General features: G+C 40.2%; 1 protein-coding gene across 1 annotated transcript in view; it reads right to left on the bottom strand.

The window, feature by feature from the left end:
* The window catches only part of galnt18b (UDP-N-acetyl-alpha-D-galactosamine:polypeptide N-acetylgalactosaminyltransferase 18b), a 95,410-nt gene that overhangs the window by 24,670 nt on the left and 52,155 nt on the right, over window positions 1-18,585 (bottom strand). The window contains exons 4-6 of the mRNA XM_061068815.1: window positions 13,233-13,416; window positions 12,439-12,636; window positions 10,476-10,590 (exon numbers count right to left, since the gene is read on the bottom strand). Coding sequence (XP_060924798.1) covers window positions 10,476-10,590; window positions 12,439-12,636; window positions 13,233-13,416 — 497 coding nt within the window. The remainder of the gene's footprint in view (window positions 1-10,475; window positions 10,591-12,438; window positions 12,637-13,232; window positions 13,417-18,585) is intronic.

Below are 18,585 nucleotides of genomic sequence, written 5' to 3'. Positions count from 1 at the left end.
CTTTGCTCCAGATATTCTTGTGATTCAATATTCCGCTTCAGGAAGTTCCCCTTTTTTCCCCATTTGATACCTTCTCCGTCTTCCTATCTGGAGCTATCTGCGTTCATCTCCTTGCATCACCTCTGCTGTCCACCCAGAAACCGAAACTTGAAATGCCTACAGTATTTCCCACTGCATTCATTTCACCTTTCCTCAGCATGTTGTGATCATAAAACCCTTCACATCAAAGCACAGACTCACTTCTGGGGTGAAGCTATCGTTTCCTCCCCTGCTGCCCAGAGCACGGAGCTGAAGCGGTGCAGACAATTGGCCTATAGAGTTTCCACTGAATGTGAAGCAGCTTGGTCCGTCTGCTGTCTGAAAAGAAATAAATTCCCCAACCTCTTCGCAGCAAACTAAAACATTTACAGACAATAAAAAACTCCACCTGTAGCGCAAGAGAGGCGCAAAACTTCTATTCTCTTCTTCTGCTGCCGATCTTCAGCCTCCACAAACACAGTTTGGGCAGCTGAGTTAGAAAAGTGATGTGTTTCTTTTGTCAGCCTGCGTCTCTCAAACCGGACCACAACTGTGACAAAACCCAGACGTGTACTCGTGTTGATCTGAGCAATTCCTGATTTTTTGTCTGGCTGGGTGATATAACGTAAACAATTATGTTTATATTTGTTTGTTTTTAAGCAAAATTACAAAAAAAGATAGTGGACAGAATATCACATAACTTGGAGGAGAGACGAGGTAAGGGTCAGGCAGGGGCGTCGTTAGGCCTGTTTTAGGGGGGCTGAAGCCCCCCTAAAATGTTCTTCAGTCCCCCCAAATAATTATTGGGATTTTTTTTTTTTTAATTTTATATTTTTTAATTAAACTATTGTTTTACACATGGACAAGTTATTTATAACTCTAACATGCTACATATGTGAGTGTTTCTGGTTTGTATGTTTTCTCCCCCTTCAAATTACAACCCACTAGCCTCTCATCATACTTAACAATAAAAGGCCGGGCACTAGGACCTTGGGGAGTCTGCATCGCTGCTGCGCTGGCTTTCTCACTCTGCCAAGTAACGTCTCTCATCAAGACCGCAGGATTACAGCCAAGGAGTTTAGCTCATAGTAAATGATGCACGGAGTGAAATTGCAAGTACAGGTAGTTACAGAATGTGGCTATCTGTAGTTGTTAACGATTGTTACCTGCTTAAATTTAGGTTTACTTGAGGCAAATGAAAGGGAATATTGTAATGAGCTATGTTAACACTAAGCTAGCTAGCTAGCTATTTTGTTAGAAAATGTCTCCTGTGAGCAAGAGTGTGAACGAGCAAATTTGAAATGTAAGAAATAACTATCGACAGCTCTCTATTCTTTGCAATAATATCTATCTCTAGTATTTTAAAACAATATCAGTGCCTATAGAATGTTGTTTATAATCAGTTAACTGTCTGAAACAATGGATATCCAGAGCCCAAAATGAGCCCAAAAAAAATTGGCGCGCGCTGCGCACGCAAACATTACCCATCCTTGGGGGCTAAGCCCCCCCTTTCTTTCAATCCTAGAAACGCCCCTGGGGTCAGGGAAGAAGCCGTTAAATGATAGTGTGGATCCAGATCAGGGTGCAGAGAGAGTAGAGAGATGAGAGAAGGCATTTTTTGACCTTTTCACTCTTTTCCCAGTGAATACTCATAGAAAAAAATTAAGCATTTTTATGGGAACTGATCTCTATGTGTGTGCAATTTGGTGTCTCTTGATTGGATCTAAGGGGGATGTTGGGTCTTGGTGGTGGTATGTGTTCAGGACATTTTATAAATCAGAGGAAGAACAATTATGTGTTATACCTCCTTCGGCTGCCTACATAATGCAAAAGTATTATACTGATGTGTATTGAACCTTTGTTATATTTCACTTGATGAAAATTTGATATTGTTTCATTTTTTTTCTTGTTAAATATTTAAAATGTTTGTCTCAACAGAACACCGTTAGTCTCTTTAAATGCCAAATTCTTAATAGACATACTCTATATAAATGCAATTTCAGTTTCCAAGCAACCTGACACAGATCACTATACATGAGAGACCTTTATCACGTCACCACACATATATGTTTGATGCAAGCAGCCATGGCTGACAGGAGCGTTATCAGAGTTCGAAGCTTTGGATGAAGGAAGAAGGAAAATGTTCAAAATGAGTTGATTCAAGGTTCAAATCTGACTGTGAAAACTACATTAAAGCCTGATTGGATTAAGAAATACATGTTCATTTTACACGAGGAAAACGTTCAAGCATTTTAAAGTGTCATTAAGACAACAGACAGGAAAAATCCTAAACATCACAAAACTCCACACGCTAAAGTTGTCTCGTCATTTCAGAGCAGAATTTATGTTATTTGAATTAATTAAGAAACTTTGAACAACTCATATTACAGAAACTCACTGAGATGAGTGTCTCCGGCTGGTTATCACACATTCATACAGAAATGTAATATGTGAACAGGAAGCTGGATTTTATAACTACACAAATTTGGTAAATGGACCCTTTTTTAATTCCCTGTCATTATGTTTAACAGTCAAAGAAAGAAACCCTATTAAGTGATGGCATTGATGAGAAAATTATTAAGGGATCAACTGGCTTGTTTAGACGAGAGAGAGAGAACACGGTGGACGTACCTCACACCCACTAGAGCCATTAATTGAACCAGCAAGATAAAGAGTGATTCAAATGCAAAAAAATATACAAAACCCACTCGCCCACGTCTTCCATGTCATTATGCTCCAGTATGACCACCTGACTCCTATCATGTTTAAATATATAGAACCATCTTAGACAACATATCATCACTGGGAAAGATATATGATCCCAGCAGTGCAACAGATTATATGTTGGAACTGACAATCAAGTATTACATGAGAAGTAATAAGTAATGCTCAAATTTGCTTCTAACTCATGTTGCTTCTCTTTTATTTCAGCAAAAAAATAAATATATTAGTTTTTTCACTGTGGGTTGGACAACACTGTCAAAATCTGAATCATCATCTTAATCAGGGATTTTTTTTGGACAGTTCATGAGCCAAACAACAAATGTAAAAATGGGGATAATGATCTATTTAACGAATAATCTTAAAAAAAAAATTGATTCAGCCCTATAATAAACATACTTTCATAATTGGCAGTCCATTATTTTGTAAATATAAGTTTTCCCTATTGGATATGATTAAAGATACAGTGCCACTGCTTCTTCATTATGTGGAATCAGCATGAAAACGACAGACAGTGAGATCTCTGGATGATCCAGAACAGGAGAGGAGTAGTTATCTTGTGCACTGGCTATTTCTTTGTTGGCCTGAGCTCCAGGTTCGTCCTCTCCTGCTTTCTAAGTGCATCTGCGGAACCCTGGGCCTCGTTTGCCTCCATGTAAAGATTCTGCTGAACTCTGTATTTGACCTGGATCTACTGTCTGCCCCGTTCCACAGAAAGGAACTCACTTTACAGACATACCTGCAATATAGGGCCTTCATTTGGATTTTTATTCTACCTCTTAAATCTACTTTTAGAATCTAGAATATTGATATTAAATGTATAAACATGACGGAAAAAAACAGCCTATATTGATTAATTGATAAACTACCTAAATTGTAAAAATCACCCCCCATAAACAGACTGCCAGTGTTAAGGGTTAATAGTTTACATGCTCATCCTACATCCTTTGGATTTCACTGACCCTCACTTGGCTCTGTATGTTGCCATTGAACATAAATTGCTAATGAAGAATAAATGCATATAAATGTAATTTGCAGGAAACCAGGATGCATACAGGCAGCCAAGTGAAGATTTCCAGCCTTGAATTATTAATGGATCACTTACCATCACATCCTATCTCACTGAAAACATGGAGTTTTCTAGAAGGGCAGTGCTGTTGACGGCTTTCTTGACTAGTTGTGGTGTCTAATTATCCAGGGGCTGTTTTTGTTGGACTAACACTAACCTTTTATTTTTCTCTTTACATGTCTTTAGGCCTTCTGCCTTCACATATGAAGGCACAGGCAACCACTGGTGTGTTCATTTGAGTTTGTATTTGCAGAAAAATTTATTTGCTCATGTTTTTGTAATTCAAGGTCTTTCATAAAGTGTGGGTGATAAAATTAACCAGGCAGCAATTTATGTAATTCACAATCCTGTTCACTCAAAATGAGTGAACAGGACACATTTGAGAATATAAAAAAAAACCACGCTGTCACTGCTGTAATGCTGCAGACAGATTCTACCTCCAGGAGCAACAAAATGAAGAAATTAACTCAGTAAAACGCAGTAAATGACAAGCATCTTTTGGCACATCTGTAATCCCACCAGTTACAACCACATGAGAGGTGCTTATTATCAAATAAAAGCTGCAGTCGGAACAACAACCAGAGTACAGTTCTGCTGCGTGGCTGCGAAATGAAATCCACTGAGAACGAAACGCTTTGTAATGAGGGACATGACTTATTTTTAAGACCGATTCACTTCCTCCTCAGAATTGTTATCGTCAGCACAAAAAGAAAGTGTGAATTCAAGACAAGATCAACATTCGCGCATGTGACATATTTTTTCCGAGGTCACACATTTCCACATTAATCAAGCAGGTACTCAACCTACACCTACACAGTTGTCTTTAATAAAATTTCCTTAACCACAAAATGTTTCTCCTAACTAACTAGACTCATAAAACATCACCAAGTACCATCACTCGGATGGTACTTGATGGTTTTGTTTGAAGAAGAGGAGAGGAGCAACCATCAGCCACCTCCTCTACATGGATGACATCAAGCTGTATGCCAGGAATGAGCAAGATATCGACTCTGACTGACCCTCATCACCGGGATCTACAGCAATGACATTAGAATATCATTCGGGCTTGATATGTGTGGACAGACGGCATCGAAGAGAGTCAAGTTGAATACCTCAGATAGAATAGATCAAATGATGATGAGGAGGAGGAGGAGGAAGAAGAGGGATGCACGGCACGTACCATCGACAGATAAAAATAAATTTTACCAGTGGCCAGAAAGGTTGGTCTGAAAGGAAGAGGCACTCATCATGGCAGCATAAGAACAGGCACTTAGATAAATAGAGGCCAAGGTCTACAACAGCAGACAGGGTCTCTTATGCAGGCTGTGTACAGATGTCACTAAGACAGTCCAGCTCAGAACAGCAGGGTGTAGGATGCAAGCTGGTACGCGGCAGATGAAATGCCATTACCAAGTGGCTGGCATAGTGTACAGGAACATCTGTGCTGAGTAGGAGCTGCATAAGGTGGTTGAGATTCACAGAGCTACGATCCTGTGGGACTTCCAGATCCAGACGGATGAAATGGTAATAGCTGAGCAACCAGACATCGTGATGGTCAACAGCAGAAGAAGAAGAAGGGAGTGGTGAAAGCTTTAGAGATCCCCAACGACAACAACACCTGTGTGGGTTTTTAAGTATAACATTAAGTAAATCAAGGCAAATCCACTTTCATTCCACATACATAACTTTCAGCAGGGTAAAATTAAACCATGAATAATTAGTCATTGGAGGGAGGTGAATCCAGAAAGATTGTCCGCTGATAAATAGCCTCTTGAATTCAGACATAAAGGACGAAAGCTCGGAGTAGACACCTTGAAATATTAAATAGGAGTTCATTTTACCCGAAACCCACAACCGACAGTGTAAAAAGCCTCCACTCTGTGCTCCTGAAACTCTGTCGCCACAACTCATCCACACGGCTGCAGCCACAGTGTGTTCACCCTCCTACTGTAGATCACTCCCCCTCCTGCTCACGGCAGCCAGACCATAAAGGAAACACACGCCCTTGTCAAAACTTCTTTCCCTGGATGAGATTTGTCATTGCTCCGGTAAGATTTTTTTTCCCACTGTGCACTTGTTTCTCGATGCCAGGTGAAACAACTGAGCTGCCAACATCCGCTCGATTTTCTGTCTTCTCCATGAAAAAACTCAGGATTTGACTAGAGTATAATTGTATGATATGGTCAAAGAAGCCAAAATAAACTTTGCTTCTATTATTAAACACAACCTTATACTGAGAATGACTTGAAATGACCTATAGTTGATGTATATAAAAGAATATCGTTGCTTATACTCAATACATACTGTGACAGTGAAAGTTCTTTCTTATGATCAAAATAATTAGGGAGCTGTGATACAGTTGTATTACTGTATTAATATTTCTTTAACACTTTCAGAAAACAGAGGTTGAGGAACAAGTATGAACGTTGTTTAAACAAAATAAAAGCCTTTTGTGGTTTAAAACAGTTATTTGAAATTTTTAATATCTATTGTGGAGTCTTTCAGGCAATTCAATTTTGTTCTTCTTTTCTAAACGAGTAATTAAAGTGAGTCAGAGTTATGTGAGCGGACTGGGGTTTATTATCATTCATGGTGCTGGTAGTTGCATACGATTAAGATGGCTACGAATACGAAAATTCAAAATACTATTTTCTAAATATTAACATTGATATTGAAGTAGGTAAATAGTACAAGTGTCCTTAAGTGTACCGTAAATCAGGATTAATTAAAGTAGGATTTAATTATTGCTGAAGTTAAATAACATATTGCTGTATGTAAGCTGTGGTATTTCACATTATTTTACTAGAAAGCTTTGTTTTTCACATTACCTCTGTCCAACAAAATAATTTCTCATTGATTGTTCTGTTGGGTCTGAAAATTCAGAGCGGTGGTGCAATAGATTTTCAGCAGCAGGGGCAACGTAAAACTGAATCAGTGCTGTTCTACAATTATAATCTGAGTGACAATGTAATATTTAGTAGAATCATGTTTCACTTTGCTATTTAAAATGGTCATAAAATATTAAAACATTGTGTATATGTAATGTATAGTCCAACCGCATATTCCAAATACAGGTAAGTTCTATTCTGTACATCATTACCGTGACAGTAATGATGCTTTATTGCAACTTTCATGAATACTGTGCACAGAGCTGCATGATAATTGGTTTCCCACACGTCAATGATCCTCCTTCCTCAACACAACCTTTCTGGAGAGAGTGATGATGTGTGCTTTGGTCTTTCTAGTGACGCATTGTTGCAGCCTGCCGTAACTGGCAAATTACCCACCATTCACAGGCGTTTCAGGAAATCATTTGTACTAAAATTCACTTTCAGGATCCTGTCTACTTTTCTGTGTGTTTCGCTGCAATTTCTTAGGTTTGGCATCCCAGATAATCAAATGACAAAAACATTGTGATTTGAAGCTCAAGCAGCCAGTGGAGCAGGATATCTTTAACAGGCCATAGCTCGTGTTGTGGTCTAACTATGTATTTGAAAGGGAACATGGTGGTACAATTCAAAAAAAGAAGAAAGAAAAAAATCAGTATACAATTTGATATATGTCATTTCCGACAGGACACATTGTACCCAGCTAAAAAGAGATGAGTGGAACCTCCGAGGCAGATGACTCAGTCTCTAATGATCTTTGACTGGACTTTTGTTGGTGTGTCACTACACTGCAAATCTGAGGACTCAATGTATTGAAGTGAAATGATTTAATGTAGCAGATCCTTGTGGTTTTTGTCGGCACAGCATCATTCAAAGTGGATGTTGCCGAGGGTTTTTCTTCCAGGTGTGTAGCTGTCTGTTGAAACTGGATAAAATTCACATTTGACACATTACCATAATTTCAATGGTATTTATTTGTTACCTTCATAGCTTGTTTGTTTGCCAACAGGATTACACAAAAACTACTGGATGGATTACCGGGCAACTTGGTAAAGGGATGTGATATGGGTCACAGAGAATTTTGGTACAGATCCAGGACTTTTTCCACTTCCATTAACGTTGCGAGATTGGACGTTTTTTCCACATTTTCACCGTTTTGCCAGGATTCATGGGTCTCGATGAAACAAATCAGGCAATTTTAAGGACCTGATTTCTATGAGAGTGTGCAATTTGGTGCAGCTTGATTGAATTTAAGGGGTCTGCTGGTACTTGGCCGAGATATGCACTTTACTGAGTGCCATTCTAGCTTGACCCTATTTTCAACATGCCGATGGTTTTATGAGATCTTAATGTCATAGATTGTGGCAGCAGCAGTAAAAAGTTAATTTTCTAAACTACGTGGTGTGTGGGTCTAACTGGGCCTCTGCAGCTGTTTACCTCGGCCCTCTCTCTAGTTTTGTCAATAGGAATGTGAACAGATTCTACATTTGTACATAAAGATATCTACTTACATTAACATATATAGATAGAAAATCAGAAAGACCTGGGTCTGCTTAACATTCTTATACACGTCAAAAGCATGATTAGATGTTAATTGCTTATTTCATATCACGCAGCACATCAGCATTTGATACGTTTTTCCACACACACACACACACACACACACACACACACACACACACACACACACACACACACACACACACACACACACACACACACACACACACACACACACACACACACACACACACACACACACACACACACACACACACACACACACACACAGAACAGAAGGATGTTTCATATAATAAAATAGATATTAGTGTCACTGTAACTATTGAAGGAACAAATTCTTGTACACCGTGGTTGAAAAATTCATCTTCCACTTTGTGACCAAATGTGAGCTGAGAGCAGCGGCTGGTTTCACCCTCACACTACCCAGGACAGCCCTTTCAAGCCTCAGCCAAAGCCTGAAGCTGTTGGCCTAGTTTGAGTGTCTCTGAGGATCTGTCAGCAGCCAGTCAGCGTGCTGGCAGGTGGTCTAGAGGCATGACCAACGCGCAGACAGACAGGCAGACAAACTGACAGACAGGCAGACAGAGCCTACCCATCCACCAACCCTGATGAGTCTCTCTGGGGATGCTAATCAAAGGCCAACCCAGGGTTCTCCCATCTCGTCGTCCTCAGCTTAATGCTTCACCCTTTCTTACAGAATTTCTGATCTCTAAACGACATGAACCTGCAGACGAGGGGCGACTTCCTTCAGTCCAACACAACCAATCCAGGAAACAACAAGGACAGCGACACCTACTCTGAAATGAGAAACCAAGCAATGACCCAAAACTATTCATCCAACTGTTTGATAAGGGAGCTAGGACCCAGGTCTACATTCCCATCGATGTGAATATGAAATTGGTTTCAGACTTATGGAGCCCACTGCTTGTGATAAAATCATCCGAGTGTCAGACCATAAAGCAGCCAGCGAGGCTATTATCAGGCCCAGGAATTCGAAAGCATGTAATTTCTGGAGGAAAAATGACTGAGGGGCTAATCTGCTTTTCTTTACTGATGATTGCATCTCTGTCATTAGCGAGGACGGATATCTCCATGTTGGGCATCCTGTTGCAAGCCTGTCTCCATTTCCTCTTCGCGGTGCAAATCGAGTGATGGTGGCGCCGGGGAGGAGTCGTCTCTCACTCCTTGCTTCCATTGAACAGGCTGATAGCTTCATTAATGATCTTTGTACAGTAGATGCGAGCTATCATCAGCGTTCCCTGAGGAGGATTGTTCCTCCCGTGGTCGAGCCGCCTGTGGTACTGCTGCACTGAGTGCACACAAAGCGACTTCCATGGTTTACGAATGAAATATAACACTGTGAGAACAACACCACTACACACGTTGTACGTGTATTTGCTCAGAACAATGTTTCACACATCACTGCTGACAGCAACAATGACAACAAGTCCGACAACTCTCAGAGGTGTCTCTTCAGAATGACCAGGGGATGAAGGTGATCGTTCAGACTTCAGAATTAATTAGTAGTGACTATTTATTTTAAAACTACACGAGAGAGAGAGAGCACGTCTCAGTGGGTTTAGGGCACACTTGCTGAGGGATAATTCTTTCCCGTTTGTTCCTGTTCCTTTCAGAGGATGTATGTCCTAGCATTACATTATTACCCTGTGTTTAAAGGATCTGGTTGGCAATATTATATAATTGTCAAATGATCTATATGACACCAAAAAGACTAACACTAAAAATAAATTGATCAAACATTTTTTACCTTGGTGGTAAAAGTCTGATTATTCCTGTATGTCATAGATCTACATTCTTCTCCATAATTATAAATAATACACATAAATGAACAGCATTTATTAAATTCTTTCTATAGTCTGATTCCCGTCAGTATGCAAAAATAATCGAAAACAAACTTTTATCCTTTCATTGTTGGCGAAGTCTATTTAAAGAAATGACATCAAATATAATTCAACTGTAACCAAAGATATTAAAGATATCATTAAATAATCATTTAAAAATGAAGCCAGGCCACAGGCTCTGTACTCTACTTTGAGCCAGTGCAGATAAACCATCCTTCTGCTACACATATATCATCTCTAACAAAATGTGTATTTATCCTTTTACATTCGTTTGAGTAACTTTTGCAATAAATATCGCAGCAGCCCACTGTTGAGTGTCATTATCATAGTTAATCTTACACACATTACAGAGATGAACAATGGCCCGTGGCCACAGCAAGACACATTATTACTCACCCTGATGCCAAGCTCCACATTTTCTCCCCCGTACACCTCCATGCCCTCATCCAGCAGACCAATCTCCTCAAAGTACAGCCTATCCACCACGAAGCAGCCAATCAGGGCCGGGCTCCTGCGGGAATAAAGGTGAATAGATGTCAGGGTATTGGTTTTACCTTCCCCTTTTCCCTCTGTCTTTCTGTCCAATTTCTAAATGTTATACTGTAGAGTTAGGGCATGCACTATGAGTATTCTCCCCAAGAGAGAAGTACAAGGTTGCAGCGCCGCCGCTCCCATAACGCGCACTACGCGCTGTGTGTAGGGCACCAAGTCCTGAGGGGGCACCAAGAAATAGGCAACTGAAAAATCATCATAGTTCTAAAATTATGTAGCTGAGCGTTTGGTTGTATCATAGGTCCGGCCTCAGCCGACAGAGGACACAAGAGCAGGTCATGCACTCGGGAGAGCACACACGTTTATTCTCCGCTCACTTTGCAACTTCACTCATCACAGAACCCACTTCCTTTAAAACCCCCTTTCCAAATAAGAGTCACTACCAACAACCCGCTTAGAACAGGAAATACAAATCAACCCTCAACAATAACGTCATTAAATAAAATAGCTTACAATTATAATGCCGATATTATTTCAGTATAGCAATATTAGGCACCTTTTGGGCATATATATCACAAAACAGGCTCTTTGGCCGCCACAAGTTTTAGACGCGGATCGTGTGGAAATAGTATGAAGAGGTCCATTTAAAATCCCATTAGATTTTAATTTTCCAAGGGGACTAGATGGAAGGGCGTTTAATAGTAGCCTACAATTTAAAACACTGTCAAACAGAGAGAAAATCATGAGAAGTTGGCTTGTTTACTTGCAACAAAGCAAAGCTGTGAAGATCTGGGATGACTATTTAATTTCCTTCGAAGATTTTGCACATCCCAATACTTGTGTGTATGTATGTTTTGGCTGTTCTGTGTACTGTGTTTACAAAGTAGATTTTCCTTTTTCGTTTTAATAAAATGTTTAACTTGGGGGTGGTAGGGGCATCATAAAGGAGTTATGCTTAGGGCACCAAAATGGCTAGCAGCGGCACTCCAAGGTTGTGTGTGTGTGTGTGTGTGATCCAGGTTGTGGTAAATATTGTTACAGTCATGTTATGGGGGCTTGTCTTCCTAATGGGGACCAAAAGCAAGTCCCCGTAACGTAAGTAAAGACATATTTTTAGGTTAGGTTAAGGTTAGAGTTAGAGTTAGAGTTAGAGTAAGGGTTAGGGTTTAGGTTAATGTTTGGGTGAGGCATGTAGTAACTTTGGTTAAAGTTAGAGTAATTGTGTGTGTTTGTGGCTTCCTGCTTTTCTTGCCAGTTCAACCTGGGCATCAGCAGTTGATCTTCTAATCCAAACAAGCTGCTGCAGTGAAGCCTTCGGCTCGTGGACAGACATCAAGGCCAAGTCTTTTGCTCTCTGCGAGGATGTTTTGTGTTCACCAGCTCTTTTTTCTAATCCTGTGCTCTGCCTGTGCTTCAGCATCACTACGCCTGCCCGCCTCTACACCTTCCACATCCAGCAGTGTCCTCATTTGCAAGCAGCCAGTTCCCCAGTCCGCCCTGCCCACTCTTAAGTTCTGCAGGATGCTACGACCCACTGCTCTGCTCTATCTGTGAGAACCCGCCACCCAAACAAACAAATCTGTCTGCAATTCTCTTACAGTAAACTTTTTTAGAATCCCCTTTTAAACTCCTGGTTTGTTGTTGTAATTAAGGTTCAAGTGGTTATTATGTGATAAGAGTGGATCAGTTTTTGTTTGTTCTCTTTGCAGGTTATGTTTGTGCTTAGCCCAGTTGCTATAGTGACAGCAGCAACAAGTGCAGATATGTGACATTGCACAAAAATTACCCTATGATCAGAGATATTTGTTTTAAGTTTTAAAAATCATATTAATCACATCATGTTTAATTCAAGACTTAGTTCACTTACTGTATCGGTGCACTCTTGTTGCCCTTGTGCCACCAGGACTTGGGTGGGTTGAGGTAGCGACACCACAGCTCCCAGTCAAAGCCCTGGGCAGACAGCGGATACTCCTCTATCTCAAACGTGTCGTACTTGATGTTGTCAAACGATGGCGAGACGATTCGGGTTCTGTCTTCTTGAATTCTCTGCAAAATGGGTTCAGCCCTTCAAATGCACAGATAGAGGATGTCATTTCACTGTGGATTTGTTTTGACAGACTTGATCCATTACTCTGGTGATCATCTCTGCAAACATTTAATTTTAAATATTACAAAATATGCACGTCTTCCCCTTCGAGAAGCATGTCTGACAAGATAATAATGCATTAATTGTGAAGATGGTATTATTATAGTCAATATAATAAATCAATTGTCTTTATTCTATGTATACAGCGCTCGTAAAAAGTCCAGATACAAACTCAAAGCAGTAATTAAAATAAATAAGTAATAAAATAATCTGATTCAAAAGAAAATAGTTAAAGATAGTTAAAAATATAGAATGTTTAAATTCAAGTAATATCAGGAAAGGCTCTGTGATGTATACCTCTTTATATACTTTATGTCTGCAAAAGGTTCATGTTCGGATCATAGACATTTAAAACAACATTAGCTTAAGTCTGTATCTTCATTCGTTTTTGTCAAAGACACAGAAAACAGACTGCACTGATTTTCTATTTTCTCCCCCAAACCGTCACAGTATTAGGACTCAAGACCCGCTGCTCGTCTTGACATCATGCTGCTCACGTTGCGATAGTGACTCACCAGCCGACGTTGAACTCGACGTGGGCATCAAACAGGGCGACGACCGGGGCGGTAGCGGCCCGCCACCCGCTCACTCTGGACCGGATCAGACCCTCCTGCTTGGCATGCCGCACCATCTTAATGAATCCTGGATGCTGGCTGTTGGTTTCAGAAACAAAATCCTGCAGCTTCTCTTTCAGCTCATCTGCAAAGCACACACACACACACACAAAGACAAACATTCAGAGACACACACTAAGACGCTGCTGCTTGTGAGCACACTTCCACCCAAGAGACTCTGTCATGTCCTCCTTCACTGGGCAGTATATTATAGGGTCAAAAGTACTCATGCTTCATTGTTTTGAACACTGGACCAGCAGCTCCAGCAGCACAGCTCACCTCCATGGGGCTTAGCAGTCATAACTGGATATTGCAATATTGAGGACTCAGCCTGCAATGCTTTTCAAAGCACGGGGGAGAAGGCGGAGGAAGTCCATCCAGTTTAATGTTTGGCTTCCGAGTTTACCTCCATTATTACCTGAGCAATATATTGCATGATGACATACCCTGCAGGATAAAAGAATCATTGTTCCCCCTACAAGTCCTATGAGGTAGCAATATTTTTGGCATTTAGAAAATGTGATAAGTTACTGCAGTGCATTAGAGGTTCAAAAATACCTTTTCAGGTGTGAAATGTCAGCAGGAGGCCGCAAGGAAGTATACGCAACACCATTAGATCACAGCTGTATACTTTACTCCCACCAGAACAAAGTTTGAGAACTTAAATCAGCACAGAGTTTCATCATTCCTTGTATAAATTACCTGAGGCGGTGTTCTCACTATTTAACTTTTAACCCGTGGTGAGCCTTTACAGTTCAAAGGGAACGTGGAGCAGTTGCGGGCAGCCAGAGAGCAATTCTGCTGGTGAGGGCCTTGTTATGGAGTGGAGAAAAACTTTGGCTTTCCAGTACAGCTATACTGGAAAAAAAAATTGTGAAGAAGTAGTCAATCTGATCATTTAAGACACTGAAGGTTTCTGTTACACAAAAATTGTGAACATCCTTTCATCCGGGTTACAGGAAATACCTAAAGCATATGTTCCTTGAAAATGAATATTCTGCACTGTCCCAAATTACCACTGTTAAGGAGATTTTTCTTCTGATTCTAATAATACGTAATATGGTAAAGCATGTGTTGTTTTTTAGGAATATGGGAAAACACAGTACATCACAGTGCCTGTAAATTAATCATTAATCAATGTATTATTGCGTGACTGGCATTCTGACTTTTCATGTCAAGAACAATATGAAGGACCTGAGTTCTGTGGAGTTCTCTTGTTATATCTTTACATTCACTGCTCCTCCACACGGTGTATTGAACAAATGCTGGATATTTTTCCATCCCCACAAAACCATTACAACTGTGCTTTGTTCACAGCCGTGTTTTGCTGTGTGCAGCTTCACTGCCTTTATTGTTCCTCCACTTCTATATGCGTAAGAGCAATGTGGGTCAAAGTCCTGTACGGCTCCAGTTATTTGTTTTTGTTGTTTTCATTTCTCTTTCCCTTTTTATTAATTTTACTTATACTTCACTCGGTACCTCTGCCTGTAACTGTGACTTAATATCATTGTTTAAAACCCGTTACAGATGTAAGGGTACTTTTAAGTTACAATATACTGTTATATCTGTTACAATAATATGTCCTAACTCTCCCTCTGGCAAAAAACTGATCTCTTGAGTCATCTAAATGAAAATAGAAATAAATACATTATGTCAAAGAAAGATATGAGTCAGAGATGCTAATCATACAAGGGGATGTTGATTTTTACTGCTGCTATCTGGAGCAGAATAACAGTCACTCACATACACTACATGCAACACGGGACTGTGGTGGTTTACATGTAGGTGAAGTATAAGAGTATCCCACTGGGAGGGGCGAGCAATGAGCCGTTTTCGAGCCTTCCTGTTGAACTGCAATCAGCTAACATCCGCAAGTAGAAATCTGCCCTTTATTAGATATGAAAGACTTCAATCAGAAGAACGAGGGCTGACAGGGTTTTTTTGGGGTAAAAATTATGATGATAACAATTTTGGACTCTTCTGCTAAAAGAAAAGCTGCTGTAGCTGCACGCCTGCTGCTGACGACCTTCCGTCAGTCTACTGTATCCATAATAACTCTTAATCCATTAATAATTGAGACATTCTGCTGTGCGAGTGAATTAAGAATAAGAAATATGAAGTGTTATGCCGCGCAGCAAATCAAAATAAAGCACAGTTCATTACGCCAGGAACGGCTGATGGCCAACAGTCATCAATCTCTCGGGACTGATATCCTGCTGAAGCTCAGCTGGAAAGCAATAGGCTTTGTGATCGAGTTGGACCGGAACAACATGCAAACAAGTTTCTAAAATCAGCGTGCAGCCAATCCAGCTCCATTATCCACAGTAGAAGGAAAACATTCAGAAAATTTGTCTCAGAAGATAAAGAACAAAGGTACTGGTGAGGGGCAAAATGACAAATAACACACCATTTAATTACCTCTATCCCCCTAAGTGGGATATACAAAATGTGTATGTATAACTACCTGAGTATGAAATTCATGAAGTAAAACCTGTACATTCAGACTGAAGTGTCTTCCAAACCTGATATGGCTTTAAAATCTTTTTGTTCAGCTTTTCTCTAAACGTGAAGAGAATGTAATTGTGTCATATATACTGTAGTTATACATAAACATATATATATATACTGTACATTTCATATACATTTCTGTGTATATCCATACATAGGATGTTTAATTGATAAAAAAGATTTTTGAAACCTTGCTTTTCGCTCGCTGCTTCACTGCTGTTTGTCACTGTATGTCTGAACTAGTTCTGTCGAGGTGCTGGATACTCAGTGTTCCCTTCACGCCTTTTCAAACTAAAATCGTTCATCACCATGCAGGCGTTACTGCTAGCACAGCAGATGGTAAATCGACATGAATGCAAGTCTCACGGTTGCTGTGTCGTTTGCACAACCCAACCTGCCAATTTATCACTTCTCAATTCTGCATTTGTGAAAATATCCGTCTAAAATAACCGACTGATTCTCACCCTTCCTCCACAATTCCAGTCTTGTACGGCCCCTGGCAGTTTGTTAAAAAAACGTGAAACTCATGTTGCTCAAGTTCCAGCACCTCTTGTAATTCATAGTTGGCAGCAAGTGCAGTACACACAGCTTAGTTGTTTTTTGCTGACCCCCCTCCAGCTTTTGCGTGACCTTCAGGTTTCATTGGCTGCACCTGCAGCGACTGCTTGCTGGAAATCGGTCTGGTTTCAAACAGCTGCTGGACCTTCTCTGAACACCTGAGGTGATGAATGAATCATCTTTATGAGATTATGAGAAGCCAAAGAATCTGATCAGTAAAAAAATGTCACATGCTTGAAAAGCTTAACCTCGTATACAGGTCACTCTCGACAAAAAGACTTAGCTGAAAAGATAAGCTGAAATTGACAGAAAAATAATCAGTAAAAATGTAAAAAGATGAATTTCTTTCTTTCTCCTGCTTTCGTAAACCAGGAAGTATTTTTCCATTTTAGATGGAAACCGAGTTTCAGTGACAATTTTACAATTTCCGGCCATTTTTCATGGACAAAACATATTTTAATTTAATTTAGATGCTCATCACAAAAACATTCATTCTCACCTCAATCCAAAACTCCTTGATATTATTATATTATTATAATTTTTTACCATGGTGATGCTGATGCAGCAGCCGAAAGCTTCCTCATTTTGCAGATTTCTCCTCTTTATTACTTGAAGAACTTTTTACTTATGACTGAAAGACATGTAGAAAGCACTGGACTGGATTCAGTTCAGCAAACCTTCAGCACAACTCTGTCCTCTGTGATTTCCTTACAATAACAATAATAATTAAAATGTATTTTGAGTCTTGAATGATTTAAGGTTTCATTGAAAGTAACAAATCTAAGTCGTCTGATAGCTGCTCCAATAAGTGAGCCCTTCTCAGAACCCTGCTTGTACACAGACGAGCCTTTCTCGGGCCACAGCTTGGGACATTATCCAATTACGGCGGAATCAGCTAGGTCAATTTGCCCTTCTCTCCCTTGACGGCGACACATTCCCCTGCATGCTAATGCGTCTCGGAGGTGAGCCATGACAGTGGCGGATGACTAATATAAAGCGGAGGATGCCTGGGAGGGGGGCTGTGGTCGATGACCCCCTTCAACAATCTCAGCAGCATCACGGGTCAACAGGCTAACGACATTTAGCACAGATAAGATTAACAGTCATGGTAATAATGATAACACTGGGCCTATCAGTCGCACTGTGACAGAGTGCTCAGGCACACAGGGTGAAATGCCATGAGCAAAATGTCAGTGCAGGATTTGGATGTCTGAAGGAGCTGAAGGCAACAGCTCTCAATTATCTGGTGAAATATGAATTATTATGAGATGTGATGTGATAATTCGCCTGAGTTAGAAGGAGTGAAAGTAAACATTAGGGTTCGCAAATTTAGATTTTTTAATAAGTGGTTAACTTCAGATATATTCAACTTTCTCGTTGAAAATAGCCTGAACGCAGAAGGATCATTCAAATTCCAGTGCTTTGAGATAAGTTACCAAGACAACCAATGTCTATATTGTGTTCCAGAAAGCTACAGGCCGCACTATATTCTTTGCATTATTGACTGATAAACATATTCTCCCCAGTTCTAGTATTTCCGATGCTGATTGCCCCTAATGGTTGTCTCAGTCCTTTTTACAAGCGGCACAGCCCATTTAAAACTCTATTGCCTATAACCTTGGCACAGTATCATTAGCCTTTATAGCCTGCTTTCTGCCTTTGTAATGCAGTTTAAGTCTAACCCTGTTCACAATATAAGTGGAGTTTAGTTCTTGTGGTCTGCATGGCAGAGGACTCACCTATCTGTATTTTCACTCATCAGTCATCTCAGCAATCACAAGTTAACAGAGCTCAGCATTTTTTTTAATTTTCAGCATATTCTGGAAATCATTTAATCCCGATGCTGTTTACTCTACATCTAACGCATGCAAATGTGTGACTTAGGGTTGCAAATCAGACAAGATATGTGCAAACACTCCATCACCTTGCTGGATTGTTATCTGCCTCAGGGAAAATATCCTGGCTTTGCAGCTAATTAATGTTTTTCATCTATCGGTAAAATCCAGTGAACACAGCCTCTAATTAAAAACATTTAAGGAGTCTATAGGCCGTGAGCGACACATACCGCAGATACAGATTTCACCTCACAAGAGGCAACGATATTCAAACTATAGATTCCTGTAGTATAACAATGCTGAATATTACTTTCTGGGATTCCAACGGTTTGAGTCACACACAGCACATTTAA

The sequence above is a fragment of the Limanda limanda genome, chromosome 3 (assembly GCF_963576545.1).
Source record: "Limanda limanda chromosome 3, fLimLim1.1, whole genome shotgun sequence".
NCBI classification, from domain to species: domain Eukaryota; kingdom Metazoa; phylum Chordata; class Actinopteri; order Pleuronectiformes; family Pleuronectidae; genus Limanda; species Limanda limanda.
Note: the sequence above shows the minus strand (reverse complement) of the source record. Positions and strands in the feature narration are given on the sequence as shown.